Source organism: Podarcis melisellensis, assembly GCF_964234715.1.
Source record: "Podarcis melisellensis genome assembly, chromosome: 2".
In the NCBI taxonomy this organism is placed as follows: Eukaryota; Metazoa; Chordata; class Lepidosauria; order Squamata; family Lacertidae; genus Podarcis; species Podarcis melisellensis.
This window is the reverse complement of record NC_138529.1, coordinates 102801243-102818457: the sequence shown is the minus strand read 5'-3', so window position 1 is coordinate 102818457 and position 17215 is coordinate 102801243. Positions and strand designations below refer to the sequence as shown.

Sequence of the window (17215 nt, the reverse complement as noted above, 5' to 3'; positions counted from 1 at the left end):
GCCCTCGTCGCTGGACCTCAGTGTCTAGGCCGAACAATGTGGCTGGAGATGCTCCTTCAAGTATACAGGGCTGAGGCCGTTTAGGGCTTTAAAGGTCAGCACAACACTTGGAATTGTGCTCCGAAACGTACTGGGATTAATTTAACAAACCAGCTTCATAACCCGTGGTTGACTTTCGCTTATATAGAAACTAACCAGAGTTTGTTTTATGTAACAACTAGTGGGGCTTCATGAAAAGTGAAACTAAACCATGCCAATTATCATTCTGGTCATGTGGGAGGAGGAAAGGGAAGGGAACATGCAAACGAAAGGCTCATGGCAGCTCCTTCCTGCGTTTTAATAAACTCCAACTATATTTAAAACAATGATAACGAAACAGTAAAGTCAGGCAAAAATGATCCAAGGATGAGCTCTAAACTGCAGAAATTCAGCAACTTTGTAGCAGTGCATTATACAAATAAATGTATGTACTTCTTGTGGATTCTGAGAAGAATGTTAAGGAAGTATTTCTGAAGGATGCACAAGACAGGATATGACATTGAACTGAATAGGACTGCTTGAATTTGGTTGTCTTGATACTTTCACCCTGAGTACTGTGTGCAACCTTAGCTTGGTATTGAAGCATTTGTCATTACTGCAACAAAGGTCTTCAACTGAACTGCAGGCTGCTAATTTGAATGGTCTTTTTCTGTCTATATTGTGGGCTGTTCTTAAAACTGAACGTGGATTGTTTATACATTGCACTTGATTGGAAGAGCTCTTCAGCAAGATTTCATTGCTCTTCTTGGCAGAGCTGTGTGTTCTGAAAGGAAATAGTGTGAACTGGCTGGACTGTTCATTTGGTATCTGGGAGCTGCTTAACTTCTCTGTCAGATTTTCTCACCCTCTTCAGTGTGTGCAGTTGGACGTTTATCATCCTGTTGGAATGTGGAAGTCACTTGACAGTCATAGTTCACTCTCACTTTCTTATCACTTATTGATGCATCATGCAGTATGGCAGTCCCCTCAATTATCAAAACAAATTTGGCTCATGGTTTGTCTCCCCCAAATAAACCATGAATGGTAAACCAAGAAGAAACATTAGTTAGTTTGTGGTTTGTTAGTTTTTAATGTAAGTCAAACCATGGCGTAGTTCTGGTTAGTGTGTTTACATAGCTGTAGGAAAGGGGATACAATGAGATGGTGAGGCAAACAAACTGTTAATTTTGCAGAGTGTTGATTGATCTCCACACTAAGAGAAATGTGACACACTTTGGGATATGTAATGGTTTCATAATAAAGCACTAGAGCTAATAACAAAAACAACTATGGGCAACATAGCCTTGTTCAAGAAATGAATGAAGTCAGAAAGAAATTGCAGCACAGTTTGTTGAAAATATATTCAAATTCCTGATTCTACCTGCAGTCCTTGAACATTCTCCACAGCTACAGAATAGCATATATGAGGCTTCATATATGAAGCAGTCTTTTTGTACTGTGGCACTGAGCTTTGAGAAGGCATTTCTCAAGTGAGAGGATTACTGACAAAGCCTGTTCTGCATGTCATGCCTTTCTTGCCTGAATTAGCTAAAGTGAAGTATATAAGACGTCAGAAGATGGTGAAATCAAGTGCTGACAGCCACTGAAGTGTTTTTATTCCCTGCTAAATAATTCTCCCCTGTCCAGCTTAGAGTGGCATTTTATTCATTGATCACCTGATAGGATTTTCAGACTAATGTCTAATTCTTAAGAGATTTCCTTTCCAGTTCTACTTGTGAACCAAAAACAAAGAAATAAACACACACAGCGACCCAAGACGGTAATAGAAAAGATAAATGAATATGACTGCTTTAAAGTTGGCACTGTTAGATATCATAAAAAGTAGGTATTGAAATAAATTTGCAGTTTAATTTTTTTTGCTTCACAGTTTAGCATGTTTTCATGTAAAAGAGCACTTAAGGAAATTTGACAGTATGGTAAAGTGGAGATGTTTTGTCTTTCTTATTTGACAGTACCAGCTGATTTGCAAATGTGTTATTCATGTACTTCATGCAACCATAATTTAGTATTCTCCTCACACAGTTCCTCCTTTGGTATTGTTCTTGAGCAACATTTTCAAAGGAAACAAACAGCAGCATGCATAGAATGGTTGCCGCTTTTCAGAAATATCGCTTGAATTTACATGTCTAAAATGAAAATTAGGAAAATTATTAAATTTTCCTTATTTTATTAAATATTAAATAAAAGGTGGCTTGAATGATAATAGGAATAGCCATTTATTGAGAGACTTCTAGTTTATTTAATGATTAGTTTAGTACAACTGAACCTGAATTCTTGATTTATTGCAATGTCAAACAATGATCTGGTGCTGTGAGAAAGAGCCTTATGCTTATCCCTTCCCTCTTCACTTTGGGTACTTCAGTTCAATTATTTTATTCAAGGTTTGATCGAACTTTAATTTGCTGGCATATTAGAGGCAGCCAAATGTGTACTTACCCTCTAAATTCTGGTTGGTTCACAGACATCACGAAAACAGGTATGCCGTAGTGCAGGCATAGGCAAACTTGGCCCTCCAGATGTTTTGGGACTATAACTCCCATCATCCCTAACTAACAGGACCAGTGGTCAGGGATGATGGGAGTTGTAGTCCCAAAACATCTGGAGGGCCGAGTTTGCCTATGCCTGCTGTAGTGCGAAACCATGTTTATATCCCCGTGCAGGCCTGAAAATCTCTGGGTGTCCTCCATGTTGAGGTGGTATACATCTGTTCCTGCCTTTCTTGCCCTGCTTGTTGGTATTTTGGAGGCATTTAGCTGGTCAGTATGGGAAGCATGATGCTGGACTAGATTAATCTTCTCTCTGATCCACTGGGACTATACAGTCATACCTCATGATGCGTCCGCTTCAGGTTATGTGTTTTCGTGTTGCGTCCCGCTGCAACCTGGAAGTGCCGGAACGGGTTACTTCTGGGTTTCGCCACTTGCACGTGCGCAGACGCAGCACTTCAGCTTGCGTCAGTTCCATGTTATGGACGGGTCTCTGGAACGGATCCCGTCCATAACCTGAGGTTCCACCGTATTACATTTTAAAATTTGTAGCATTGCCATTTCACTTGGCTCCATTTACCATCAACCACAAGACTGAGGGCATTTGATTTGACAGAGGTGCTGTCAAGTTTTGTGCTCTGTGGATTGAACTACCCTATGTCATTTGGAAAAATCCTGGTTGCATAGATTAGAAGTATTTGCATGAGGAATTAAGAATGTGAAGCCTCAAATATACCTCAGTGCATTCATATTCCATTTGTTTTTGATTCCTATTCTTATAATATTCAGTTTTAAAAATAGAATGTAATTTCTTAAGGAATACTGTAAGTTGCTTGCCCTCCCCCCTTTTTTGAAAGCAGGCGTAGCTCACTCTGCTGAGTAAAATTTTCTCCAAACGGCCTTAGTGTGGTTATAGCTGTTCATTAACTTGTTTGTTGTTCTGAGCTGTCAGTCATAATGGCAGTTTTGCACTCCAGTTCTTTGACGTGGGACTGCTTCTGCAAGTCAGTCATACCTCTAAATATGTCTGGTGGAAAAGGTTATTACATTCATTTACTACCACTTGGGAAGAGAGTGGTGGCTGCTTCTGAGCTATTGCAGACCCGCTGTCACCCCAGAAAGCTGGCACTTCTTGATCTGTTGATAGTTATACTTTTTCTTCTTGAGATGAGATCCATGCATTTCTTCTCTTTACCATCTTCTGTGGTGGTTTTGTTCTGTTAAACATGCAGGATGTAGAACAGTATCGCTAACATTTGCTTTCGCAGCTTCAGTCAGATTGTAGTTTGCCTCTCTGAATTGTCCTCTGACTGCGCTGCAGTAAAAGCAAGCACAAAAACATTTTACCGTATGTGAATAATAATGCTGAATATGATTTTGGGCAAGGAAAATTGGTTATAGATCTACAGCACTTAAATTATTTTTGTGTGTTGTTATGGTTTATATAAATCTAACTCTGCCATGCAGCAAGGAGAAGCTGGGCATGTTTAGCCTGGAGAAGAGGAGGTTAAGGGGTGATATGATAGCCATGTTCAAATATATAAAAGGATGTCACATAGAGGAGGGAGAAAGGTTGTTTTCTGCTGCTCCAGAGAAGCGGACATGGAGCAATAGATCCAAACTACAAGAAAGAAGATTCCACCTAAACATTAGGAAGAACTTCCTGACAGTAAGAGCTGTTCGACAGTGGAATTTGCTGCCAAGGAGTGTGGTGGAGTCTCCTTCTTTGGAGGTCTTTAAGCAGAGGCTTGACAACCATATGTCAGGAGTGCTCTGATGGTGTTTCCTGCTTGGCAGGGGGTTGGACTCGATGGCCCTTGTGGTCTCTTCCAACTCTATGATTCTATGAGTTGCTTATGACAGCACCAGCAGGAGAGATGTACAAGACCGAGGGTGCTTTGTGTTGTCACTCACACTTCCAGAGCTGTGTCTTGTAAAAGTTACTGAAATGTTGTTTTTAGTTAAGTGCTTCATTGGGGCACAAGACACTTCACAAGCATAACACATTCATGCCAGTAACACCCAATGAACAACGGTATGTTCTTTCCTACAACACACATTATACTGAACTGTATATCTATCCAGGCAGCTAAACTTGGATCCAGTTCACTGTTTCAAGTACATTGATCTTATCTTCAACTTTATTGCTAATGCAGCTTGAATAGCAAACAGCTAGCAAATGCAAAAGATCAAATACGTAGCTGTAGGAGGAGGATTAAAGGAAGGTTGAATCTAAGGTAAAGAGATTGTATGGTTGAGGTGAAGCAAAAATGAATGAATGAATGAATGAATGAATGAATGAATGAATGTCAGGCCTTCCAGGCTGCAATTCAGAATGTCAGGCAACAAGCCCAGAGGAGAGACTTCCTTTTCTGAGGGAAATGAGTTTAAGCAGGAGTCTACATAAGAACAACCTATAAATGCATAATAACAGACAACAAAGCCTGATCATTCTAAATGCAGAGACTAAGGGGCAGTGTAACAAATAACACAATGCCCAGTTGGGACAAAATAGGGTGTGGACCCCACAATAAGCTTTGAGCCACCCAAGATAATTCCCAAACTTCCAGTTGTGTCTACCACATATCATCCCCATGTGAATACTCAATATATGTAGAAATGAATCACTCTAAATTGTGCATCCATTATATATTGGTTGGAGGGTTTGTGAGTATTTAAGGTTGTGCTTGATGGTAGTAGCTTTAGTGCAGTTGCACTAAGAAGTGCGAGCTGTTGCACACGTCTTCTTGAAAATACGGGTTTGTTTGCCACTGATATATGATGTAAATTCCGAAGCTATGGATGCAAGGCATTAAGTTCTGAGAATGCTGAGGAAGGATCAAATGCTTGCTTGGATGCCTAATTTGAAGAATAACATGTAATAACAGATACGTTCAGTTACTTCACTGAGAGCCCATTTTTAACAACTGAAATCTATAATTAGAATTTCTATAAATACCATTAATATGTGCTTGTATGTGATATTGATTGGGATGTTTAGAACATGGACATCAAAATTTACAAAGAACATCCCATTAGTGTGTTAATTAACAGAAGGGATAAATATGCCTTCAACCCTAGTTACTAACAGGTTCTCATATTTCTGTTGCAGAGTCGGGTGTGCACATCTGATTACCTTTTAACAAAAAATAACTTCTAGCACTTTGCAAAGCATTTAAGTTCCATTATGCATACGGAAATCTTGGCAAAAGGAAAACAAATGATCAAGGGGGTATGGATTAAATAATGATTATGCTCAAGAGTCCCTTAGGCACTTTTTTCCCTTTTGGGGATCTAAGCATGTTAGTTGTTGGCATCTGTCTGTCTCAGGATACAATAGAGGAATGTGCCATTGCGAATGAAGTCAAACTGTTGGAGAATTACAGTGCTGGCTATGGCTGTAGATACTGATACAGGAGAGACATGTTTTGTTGCAGCTGGTGCAGATGGAGGCATCCAGTTGTGCTGCTGCACCATGGCATTTTTCTCTGAGCTGCTCATGTATTTGTGAGGGAAACGAAAGCTTTGAATCCCGCAGGAGAAAAAGCAGTCATATGTGATGTTCAATTTTGAGCAGAAAGTGGTGAACAGGGAAAGAATTGTGCACCCTTCCCTTTTCCTGTTCTCAGAGCATGGTATTTTCAGAGCATGGCAGAGGTTTTCAACCTTTTTGAGTCAACCTTCTTTCTGCAGCACCCCTGTGGGGCTCATTCAGGAGCCCAATTATGTCACCCCTTGCCTGCAGAGCTGGCAGCCTCTCACCCTTTTTCAAACACCCTCCCTTGTGGGGTGTTCCCTCAGCCTCCTCTCCTTGGGAGTCCTCTGGGCAGCTGCTGCTATCACCCCATGTCTCTGAGCTGCCATTCCCCCCACCCCAGCTCCAAAGAGAGGTACCTCCCAGGCACCATTTGCCTGTGGAGCATATAGCCGGGGTGCTGCAATAAACAGCAGTGCAAGCCTTTGGGAGGCAGAGACGCAAGAGGGCATCAGAGGAGGGAAGGAAAAGAAGAGGGACAGAGACCAATGTTGATCACGGCACCCCTCACCACCATTTAAAGGCAGGCTTCCTCAAACTCTGCCTTCCAGATGTTTTTGGCCTACAACTCCCATGATCCCTAGTTAGCAGGACCAGTGGTCAGGGGTGATGGGAAGTGCAGTCTCAAACATCTGGAAGGCCAAATTTGAGGAAGCCTGATTTAATGTACCCTAGGGTTTCACTGCACACTGGTTGAAAACCACTGGAGTATGGTATTGTGTTCTTAGTAGTTTCAGCAACCAAGCTTTTCCTAGCTTATTGGACTTTTTTTTTCTCTCTTTTTGCAGCTCCTGTTATCAACAGATTCAACAGAAGAGTATCAGGTAAGATTTTCCATATTTTAACGCAACACAAAACAATTGTCAAAGAATTGTTTTAAAAAAACAGCTCAGTGTGCATATACGTTTATATTGTGTTGGCAAATTCTGTGGGCATGTTTTGAGAGCAGTAATCCTAAAAAGGTAATATTTTTAATAGCTTGGTCTTAATGTCTTACAATCTTACTGCAACAACCATATGTGTAGTGCTGTATTGTTGCTCTCTATTTTTATACCCTACCAATATTGTATTTTACATTATTTATCCAAGTAATTAAGGGTTTTTATACTGAATGTTTCTCATTCAAACCAAGCAAAATTTATGAGAGTGCTGTCCAAGACAGTTTTTTTTAAACTGAAAGAATTAAACAGCACCTTTTAGAATACACAGCATGTTCTCCATCACTAAGCTGTACCCTCTTCCCTCTTTAATAGGCAGCTTTAACCATTGTAAAATTAGGAAAAAAAGTTGCCAGCTTAAGGGCAGCATACGCATGTACCATGTTTCTATAAAAACTCAGACTCTCTGTTCTGGACGCTCAGCTTACAGTTTTGATAGGAATTGCTATCATGTGGCATGGAGGGAGAATAAGGAAAAGGACCAACTAGAATATGAGCTCCTTGTAAAAATGTTAAATGTTCTGTGAGTGCAGATAGCAGGGCAGATGAACTCTGGAGTGCTTGCGACTTGGGGGAGTCTGTCAGTTGGCTTTTATACTTTGTTTTTTTTTTAATTAAAAAAATCAATTCAAAATAGAATTAAAAGTAGCATATTTTTTGCAATATGTCACTGAGCTCTTGGAGGGGGATAGTTAATGTTATGAAGCAGCGGAGTGGCCTTGAGAGGCCTGAGTTGAATGGCTGTATGGACTAGCAGACATGGAAACTAGCATCTTACAGTGCCGCTGAGAAATTGCTTGCTGCCTAGCTTCCTTCAGTATAGCTCAGTGAGGGCTGTTGAAACCATGATGGAATGCCAGCAAAATAGGCTTGTATCTACCTAATTATCTAAAAAAAAAATTGTGCTGTCTTTCAGGGCAGAATGCTACTGAAGCACTTTACATACATAAATGAAATGTAAAAACAAAAAAGGCCCGATCCGATAGATCTGAACTGTTCAAAAGGCAGTCTAAAATTATGTCATGGAACAACACTCATATAACACCAATTCAGTTGATTATTGGTCATTTACTCTGAATGTCTTATATGTGCTCTAGAAAAGTGTTTGGAAGCCCTATCCAGACTACTTCATGGTGTATAGCAGGGATGTCCAACTCCCAAGAGAGTAGGTACTATGCAGACTTCCTTCATTGTAGAAATGTGCTGGTCTCCCCTAGGTAGTGGCTTTTCAATGCCTATTGCTTATCTTTGGGTTTGGGGGAGTTAAATATCTGGAGTCCATCATTGCTGCCTGCACTGATGTTCACCATCATGTGACACAAAGAACAGGTGATGCTTGCTGTTATAGTGTCCTTCTGCCTTCATGTCTTTGCTGGCTCTCTCCCCACCCCCAAGGTGGCCATGCCTTTTGGGGAGGGGGACTGTCTGCAGTGATGTGTGCAATCAGGGTTCTAAACTGTATCGGGAGAGTACTTGTGTAGAGCAAGCTCCCTGTTTCAGACCTTCCGTCCCAAAGCATGGAAGACACAGTCAGTAGGGAACATGCAGTAAGGCAGCTCTGCTGTTCCCAATATGGTGTACGTGTGTCTGTACAGGGATTTAGTGCAGAACATGCAGTAAGGCAGCTCTGCTGTTCCCAATATGGTGTACGTGTGTCTGTACAGGGATTTAGTGCAGTTAATAGCATGTAGTTAACATTTAGCATGCAGAATAAGTAAAGGTAAAGGTAAAGGTACCCCTGCCCGTACGGGCCAGTCTTGCCAGACTCTGGGGTTGTGCGCCCATCTCACTCAAGAGGCCAGGGCCAGCGCTGTCCGAAGACACTTCCGGGTCACGTGGCCAGCGTGACATCGCTGCTCTGGCGAGCCAGAGCTGCACACGGAAACGCCGTTTACCTTCCCGCTAGAAAGCGGTCCCTATTTATCTACTTGTACCCGAGGGTGCTTTCGAACTGCTAGGTTGGCAGGCGCTGGGACCGAGCAACGGGAGCGCACCCCGCCGCGGGGATTCGAACCGCCGACCTTTCGATCGGCAAGCCCTAGGCGCTGAGGCTTTTACTCACAGCGCCACCCGCGTCCCATAGGTAAAGGTACCCCTGCCCGTACGGGCCAGTCTTGCCAGCATGTAGTTAACATTTAGCATGCAGAATAGAAACCCTTATTTGTATAAGCATCCTGGATTGGCTTTTCACAAGCCTGTCTCTTCGGATCTAAGCTGCAGTGAGTGAATAGTCTTGGCTTCATGGGATTACTATGTTCATGTTCCAAGATAAACCACACTCTGCAGCCTTGAATTTCTTTTACTACAGCTGCTGTTTGTATTGCTATAAGTGATAAAACTTTTACACCAAGTTTTATGGGGCAAAACCTGTCCTCTAAACTATTTTAATCTCTTATCTGTGATAGTGGATGTGAGTGTTTGGAATGTTTTTAACTGTTAGATTCACAGTGGCCTAGCGAAACATAAATTTGCTTAGAATACTCAGTTATATTGAACATTTAAAATCTAGGAATCTTCAGAAATGCAGTTGATGAATATTATTTGAATAGAAAGATTTGAACACATAAGTTAAACGGAATGGTTAACTCTGAGCCTGTTCCCAGGCAGGCTTCCCCTCCCCCAAGCAAGGAGTTCTGATGTAGGAACATTCAACATACAGTTCTTCAGATACCATCTATGCCCCAGATTCTTTAGAAGGTGCAGGAAACCTCTATTTTATTCACATTTCCAGAGGCAGTGGACTGTAGTTATTCGCTTCATTATGTTTCTCACAAGAGAGAAAGTAAGTAAATGTTCATATTTGACTGCCATAAACAATTTTGAAAAAGTATTTGGAAAATTGACAAATAAATCGAGACCTGCACACAGACAAATTAAAAAAGACAAATTCACTGCAGAATGAGTTGACTTTATAGATTTTATGAGTATAGCTGAGCAATGTAATCTTCTGTCACCAATTCTTTGTATTGTATGGTTGACATAACTTTGCTAATCCTCTCTTCTTTGGTAAACTAGGCTCACCTATGGAAAAAATAACACCTCTTATACCACTAGGTGATGCTATAGATATATAAATATTCCAAGGTTAAAGTTTAATTATATTTATTACTTCAGTCAATCTCAAAGCATTATTTAAGATTTTACAGTATCTTCTGGTTTTGTTTAACTTTTTATGTATATCATGATTTAACCTTATATTAGTTGTAGTTGGATTAGTTTGCCATATTTCTTTATGATTTTGTATGTTACATTGTTAAAGCGCTGGAGAATCACAGCACCTGTTATGGTTGCAGAGACCAGTAACTCTTTTAACTGTTGTTTCCCATGTTGCTATTGCTCCATTAGCAGCACTAAAGTGACCTCTCTGGGGCACAAGCCTGGGCAGTGTGTATGGAGGTCCTGGGCTGCCCAGACAACAAGATCTGCCCCCTCTTGGCCTTACTACTGTGTTCCAGAGGAAAGCAGAGCAATACATTTGGCACCAGCTTGGCTGCAGGAGTTGCCAGAAGGTGGTGTATGAGATCCCACCCACCCTCCCTCCCTAGGGACTCCACTTCAGGTTTTTTTAGGGTTTGCTCCTTAGCCCCCCCCCCGAAGCTGTCCTGCATGGCAGTGGGTATGAATTTTTCCTCAGAGTTTACTTCTGAAGACTTTCTTGTGAATGAGTATAGCCACAAGGCAGTGGAGGCTAAAGTTTTCCTTCTCCCAGAAGAGCTACCTTCCCATGTTGATGAGCCCTGTCTGCCCCTCATTTCCCTCTACAGCATGTGCAGTAACTGCCTTCTTGACTGTTGGACCCACTATTGATCTTATCCACTCAATTGGCCAGAGTCTGTCTTCGCATCCAAGGGAAGTTCCTAACTCACTGAGGGCTTGAGACCCATTGGCTACCCTCACCTGGTTTAGCCAGCCATCAAAGCCGTTTCACGAGGTGTGGCTGCTGTCGTATGCTGGCAGCTTTTAGGAGCCACAGGTGAGAGTGGAGTGCAGGGTGGGGACCAAAGATGGGCAAACTACCCCTGAAGGAGCACAATGTGTTCCTCACCAAAGGTACTACCCCTCCTTTAATACCCCATACACCCTTGTAGTATTAGTAATGCTTAGCATTTGCATAAGAATTTTGAGAGTTCAAAGCACTTCTTGTACACTTTAGAATAACCCTGTAAAGGTGTTCAATATTAACATGCAGAAATCACAGTCGGCATTATTCTTCACACATGGTAAGATTTTTTTGTCCTTGCTCTTGGACTATCAAGCTCTTATTGAGGCATGGTGCTAGGATAATTCAGAGAGAACAATCTGGCTGAAGCTGCCAAAGTTCAATATTTTGTCCCCCATTGTAATTGTAAGGGCTGGCACTGTCACTTAATGGCTGTATAAGCTCTTAAGTTTGTGAAAAACAGTTTTTGCTATCAAGCCTGCTTGGACATACCCCTAAACCAGCTTCCCCCAACCTGGTGCCTGCTACCAGACACCAGAAGACTGCTATAAACAATTACAAGCTGCTGGGAACAAGTGCTTGAAAAGGGCATTCTGTTTTCCCCAGGCAAACTCTGGGTTCCTCTTTCTAAAGGGCATGAAGCCCTTTTTAGAAAAGTATGTAAACAACATTGGCAGATATTTTAATAAAATCTGGGTTCAGAATCAGGCTTTTAGCCTGAAGTAACTCCAGCTAAGTACTGCTCCTGCCTCTTTCTCTTTAAAACAACACTTCTCCTACATTTTATAACAGGATCAATTATCTGTGCCTCTAGGTCAGTAAGTGCCAGCAAACAACAGGGAACTGTAGCATGCATCAGAAATGGGTAATTACATTTCTGCCTAATAACAAATGAAGGCATATTCTACATATGTAGCTGAAAGAGTTGAAAAAATTCTGAGTTGTAAGTATGGGCTTGTATCATGCCAGATGGGGAAAGCTCACTTTTTACTTATGTAAAAACAAACAAACAAAAAACAAATAGTAATAGAATAGAAGGTAATGGTTAGGCTATCATCCCTCCTCCAAATATGCTAGGTTTTTATTTGCAGGGACTGTTCTACATGGGAAAGCATTCAGCACTGTCATTCTCCCACCTGCCATCTAAATTGGTACTATTCTGGGTCAACTTACTCTGCTGCATGTGTAGATGAGGCCTTATTAACATTTAAGCTGAGAAAAGTATGAGGGTCCAGTAGACACTCTGCAAAATGGCACAAGTATGGGGGAAGGGGCAGAACAGGTTTCAGATACAGGATATTAAGCATACACATACTTCAGAATGAACTGGTTGCTTGTTTTGCAAGTTTTCATTTCCTAAATGGAACTGGAACATTTTATTAAAGTGTCAAGTAGCTATGTCGAAGCTAGGTCAGGGTCATTACATGACCAATACTGGTACTATCCTGGTAGAGCTGGCTTCTCTTTTCAGCCTTGAAAGTTCATTTTGTGACACCATCAAGACAAGTTGCAGAATAATAATAATAATAATAATAATAATAATAATAATAATAATAAAAATTTATTTATACCCCGCCCTCCCCAGTCAAGACCGGGCTCAGGGCGGCTAACACTCGATATAAAAACAGTTGATTAAAATACAACTTAAAAACAAGATTAAAATACAACATTAAAACACTAAAATACAGCCTCATTTCAATGGAAACTCAAATCCAAAACTTTTGGGGGGATGAAAATGTCAAGTCTTCACCCTGACTAACTATCCAGACTGGTCCTACATGGGCCAGAAAAAAGCCAGGGAAGTCGCCAAATAGGAGTTCCATCACAGAAGGAGAAAGGAAAAAAGAAAGAGGGGGAGGGAATCAAATATTGTTTTTATATATCTATTCAACATGACAGTGGTTTAAACGGAACTAGTGTAGCATTATAATGAGTTTGGCACCAGAATGTGAACTCTTTTTATGTTGTATGCTTTCATAAGGTAAACGCTCTCCATCCTTGCTGTATTTGCATGTCTTGTATATAGCATAATTATCAGACAATCTTTTAGGCTGGGTAGGCTGCCAGCAGTCACGAAGGCACAGCGCCTTTTCTTCTTCTTGCAATGCTTAGAAATTTTCAGAAACCTCCCTCAGTTTTTTGTGCGTGTCTCCCTGCTGCGTAAGAAGACCTCAGCTGTCAAGTTAATTGCTTTCTGGGATTTGAACGCCTAATTTGGCTGCCTTTCGTCAATAGTGTTTAGGATTAGGATCGTTTCACTTTCTTACAAAGATGCTTGCCTTTTGTTAAACATGCAGTAAAAAATCATGTTATCTTTTAATCTGTGTCTTCTAAAAACATGAATTCCCCACCACCACAGTAAAGGTAGAATAAGGCACAACCCAAGGAAGATAAATTGATTTAATGTATTCCTCTTTGGTACTTAAATTGACTTCTTCTTTTAAAAGAGATTTCCATCTTTGCAGTCTGTTTCAGGTAAACTTTGCAGCTTTCCAGTTCTGTGTTTGCAAAGATGCAATAATACTGTACATCAATACAATACATACCCCCACAATTTGTATTTCCTTATTTAAGCTAACAATTAATAGAAGCATTAGAATGAAGGGTAACTTATTGTATTTGAGAAAATCTGCAGGGTTGCCTTGGTCAGGGTGGGAGAAATCAACATATAACTAAGACTCTAGTTCCATCAGTGCAAGGATTTGCTCTTGTACAATGAAACATATTCCCCATCTCCTCTCCTTCCTCTCCCCCCTGTGTGTCCCAAAAACTGTCCTAAGGGTTCCCCCAACTCTTTAGAGCAGATTAGGGGAGAGTGCACATACACCCATTTCGCAAGGGAAAAAAATCCTTGCATTGACGAGATGCAGTACAGTAGTTGAATACTACTTGCTATGTCTGGGCCAGCTAATTTTCGTATGATTTTTTACATTTTTTTTAAAAAAATTCTTTTCAGCCAAAAAAGACTTTCAGAGCAGCATGAAAGTCACAAAAAATACAATCCCTGCCCTCAGGCTGACAATCTAGAAAGATAGGACACAAATGGAAAATTGAAAAGTCCACACAACAAGACTTTTCATCATACGGGAGTAGCTGCAGCCTCCTGATAATTTTCATTGAAATTTTCTGAACAATTTCCAGCTGTACAATATATTTTTTAGATGTGGGGCAGAAATGTCACAGTATTCTAAGTGTGGTCACACTGTATTTGCATAAATCTGGTGGAGATGAAACATTGCACTACTAGTTCTTGTGAATATCTATGTAGCTTTTATTTTTCTCATTTTCCTGCTAAAAATTGATGTTAACTACTTCATTGCCCCAAACTATCACACTTACTTATGGTAAAGTCTATTTTCAGATGCACACTATTTTAAAAATAGTTCAAGGGAACAGAGTGTTTTTGAACCTGATTGTATGCATTGAACAAAGATTAATTCAGAAACACTAAATTGGGACATAATTGAATTAAACAAGGTGTGCTGGTGTCCTAAAAGCAAGGGAGTTAAGTTGAGCCAGAATTTCTGCCTAGACTAAATCTATATTTTAGGCTAACTGAAGAATCCTGCCATTGTTTGCATTCAGTACTGACCTAAGTCAGAATGAATGTTAAGCATATGAAACCAGTACTTTGGGGGAGTCAGTACATTGTGGATTTCTTCAGTCTTCTATGCTGTCTTTAGTCTAAGATATTTAAAGCTGTTAAAATTGCTATTGAGACCATTTTTGTTCTAACCTTTGATCCAAGGGACAACTTACCGTAAATGTTTTTGCTCAACAGTGAATTTCCTTGCATATGCCGGCAGCGTCACAGAGAGGAACGTGGGGCCTGGGGCAAGATGTGGTCACTGCGGCTCTCCTGTTGCACATGCCCCAAATGCTGTTAGTAGTAACATAGCATATTTAAGTACATGTAGTACTGACATATTAAGTGCATTATATAGTTCAATATGTTTTACTTATTGATAAAAAATGATTATATTTTTCATCTGTTTAGTGATATTAATACATTTATCTAACCCACTTCTTTGGAAATTACAAATCTATAAGCATTACTTGAAATTACTAAAATCAAGATAAAAGTATGAAATTCACATAATTAAAACAAAACATCCTTTATAATAAGTAATGAATCATCTACTTCCTTGAATAACCTTTCCCTCATTTTCATTTTGGCAAACCTATTTAAATTTCCAAAGATTTTCCAAGTAAGCTTACTTTCTCCTCAGAGCGCGAAATGTCCTGTGGTAGATCTTGAAATCATTTACCACTGAGAGGGGAGAACCTTTGGTCTGTGGGTGGGTCCATAGCAGAATTTCACCTGGCTAACCAATGTTTAGTGCATATACCAGTCTTGTCCACGTAGTCTTCCTAACAAAAAACACTGCATGGGACAGTAGTGCTGGGAGCTGCCTGAAAGCACCTAACAGCGCATGCTCCCCTTGATCTAGCCCAGGGGTCAGCAAACTTTTTCAGCAGGGGGCCGGTCCACTGTCCCTCAGACCTTGTGGGAGGCCGGACTGTATTTTGAAAAAAATAATAATGAACGAATTCCTATGCCCCACAAATCACCCAGAGGTGCATTTTAAATAAAAGGACACATTCTACTCATGTAGAAACACACTGATTCCCGGACTGTCCACGGGCTGGATTTAGAAGGCGATTGGGCTGGATCCACCCCCTGGGCCTTAGTTTGCCTACCTATGGTCTAGCCTTTCCCTTGGGACTTGATTGACTTTCCACTGTAGCCAGTGGCCCTTCTTAGCAAAGAGCCAACCCATCCATGCTTAACCAGTTTCAGTTTTCTAAAGGTACATCCACCCAATGCAGTCAATATAAGAGTGCAACTGAGCCTTCTTAAGGTAATTGCTGTTTGTAGAAATAGTTTTTCTAGACCTTTCAGCAAATATTTTGTTGAAGGCGATCAGGGTGCAGCTTTTACCACAAATGTTGAATAATCCCCCGTTCTTTAAATTTTAACAAAAAGCCGAGGGTCTTTACACATTGCTCCGCAGTCCAGATCTGTTGCATATGTTGTAATGAGCACAGGTCACAAAGAGTTCTTTCTTCATCTGCATTACACAGCTGAAGCAACAGGTTTTGAGCCCACTGCTTTGTATTGTTGAGTAGTTCCCCACCTACTCTCCTGCACACAGAGGTTGCATGTGTTTTGTTTAGGCCTGCTGGTCTCAAGGCAGTGCAGAGACTGTTCATGCTGTGCAGCAGCTGCCCACCGTTTCAAACTTACGTATTTCATCTTTCCACTGACTTGTAAAGAAATAAAGGAAGCAGCTATAATTATCGAAAAGGGTTATGTTCTCTGCCCCTCACACCAAAGGATGCAAGGCTCTTCACAGTTCTCCATATGCTACTTTTGTATCCTTACCATGATATTGTAAGTGAATTGGAGTAGTAGTAGCATAAAGGGAAAATAGCTCCTGTTTTTGTATAGAAATAATAGACTTGTCAGTATCTTAGACAACTGTGCTAGAATGCATAGTACATACAGTCTTGTAAGAGAACAGATTTTAGGCTTGGGATCCAATAAACGTAGTTTTATTATAGTAAGCTTGCAAAAATGAGCCTAGTGGGTTAATAGACTAAAAACTGTCAAATGGTACTTAGGTATTTTCTTCATGAAGAAAGGGTTGAAGCCATTAATAATTGCCCTGCAAAATTTCTTAGTTACATAGCTACATGATGAAGAGAACTTGCTTCCGGCATTTCTTGAACAAAAGGTTAATTGTGCATTTTAAATGAAGTGGACTGAGACGTGACATTTCCCCTGTGTTTGCTCAGGTATGATGGCCTTATTGTTCAACTTGAACTTCTAGAGAGCACATGTGGTCTTTCTTTATAGCATTAGGATACTTCATCAAGTGCTAATGTCTTTTGAAGTGAAGCATTAACCACATAGATCAAAAAGTTGGTATTGGTAGAGTGGGCAGCTTTGAACAACACTTGATGTTGAATATTATGGCTGTATTTTGCTGAACACTCAGGACTCTGTCAACATCTGCATTCCGGCCTGGCCAGTGGGATGTTTAAGCAAAAGATGGCTGGATGAAAGCCTTGTCTAGAAGAAAACATAATTATGCCAGCCACTGTTGTGTGCTCCTTGATTGGCCAACTCTAGCAGTATTTTTTTTGGCAAAGTGTGACGATCAAGGAACATTGTATAATTGCATATAGTATTGTGTTTTACTAGCTTTGTAACCTGGCTTAAATAATGCAAGGAACTTCAGGGGCTTCTTAAAGTTAGTTTCAAAATGTAGAT

At 40.6% G+C, this 17215-nt stretch overlaps 1 protein-coding gene across 1 annotated transcript in view; it reads left to right on the top strand.

The window, feature by feature from the left end:
• PRKAR2A (protein kinase cAMP-dependent type II regulatory subunit alpha) overlaps positions 1-17215 on the top strand; it is an 80666-nt gene that overhangs the window by 18552 nt on the left and 44899 nt on the right. Inside the window, exon 2 of the mRNA XM_081902988.1 lies at positions 6849-6884. Within this exon, the coding sequence (XP_081759114.1) occupies positions 6849-6884 (36 nt within the window). The remainder of the gene's footprint in view (positions 1-6848; positions 6885-17215) is intronic.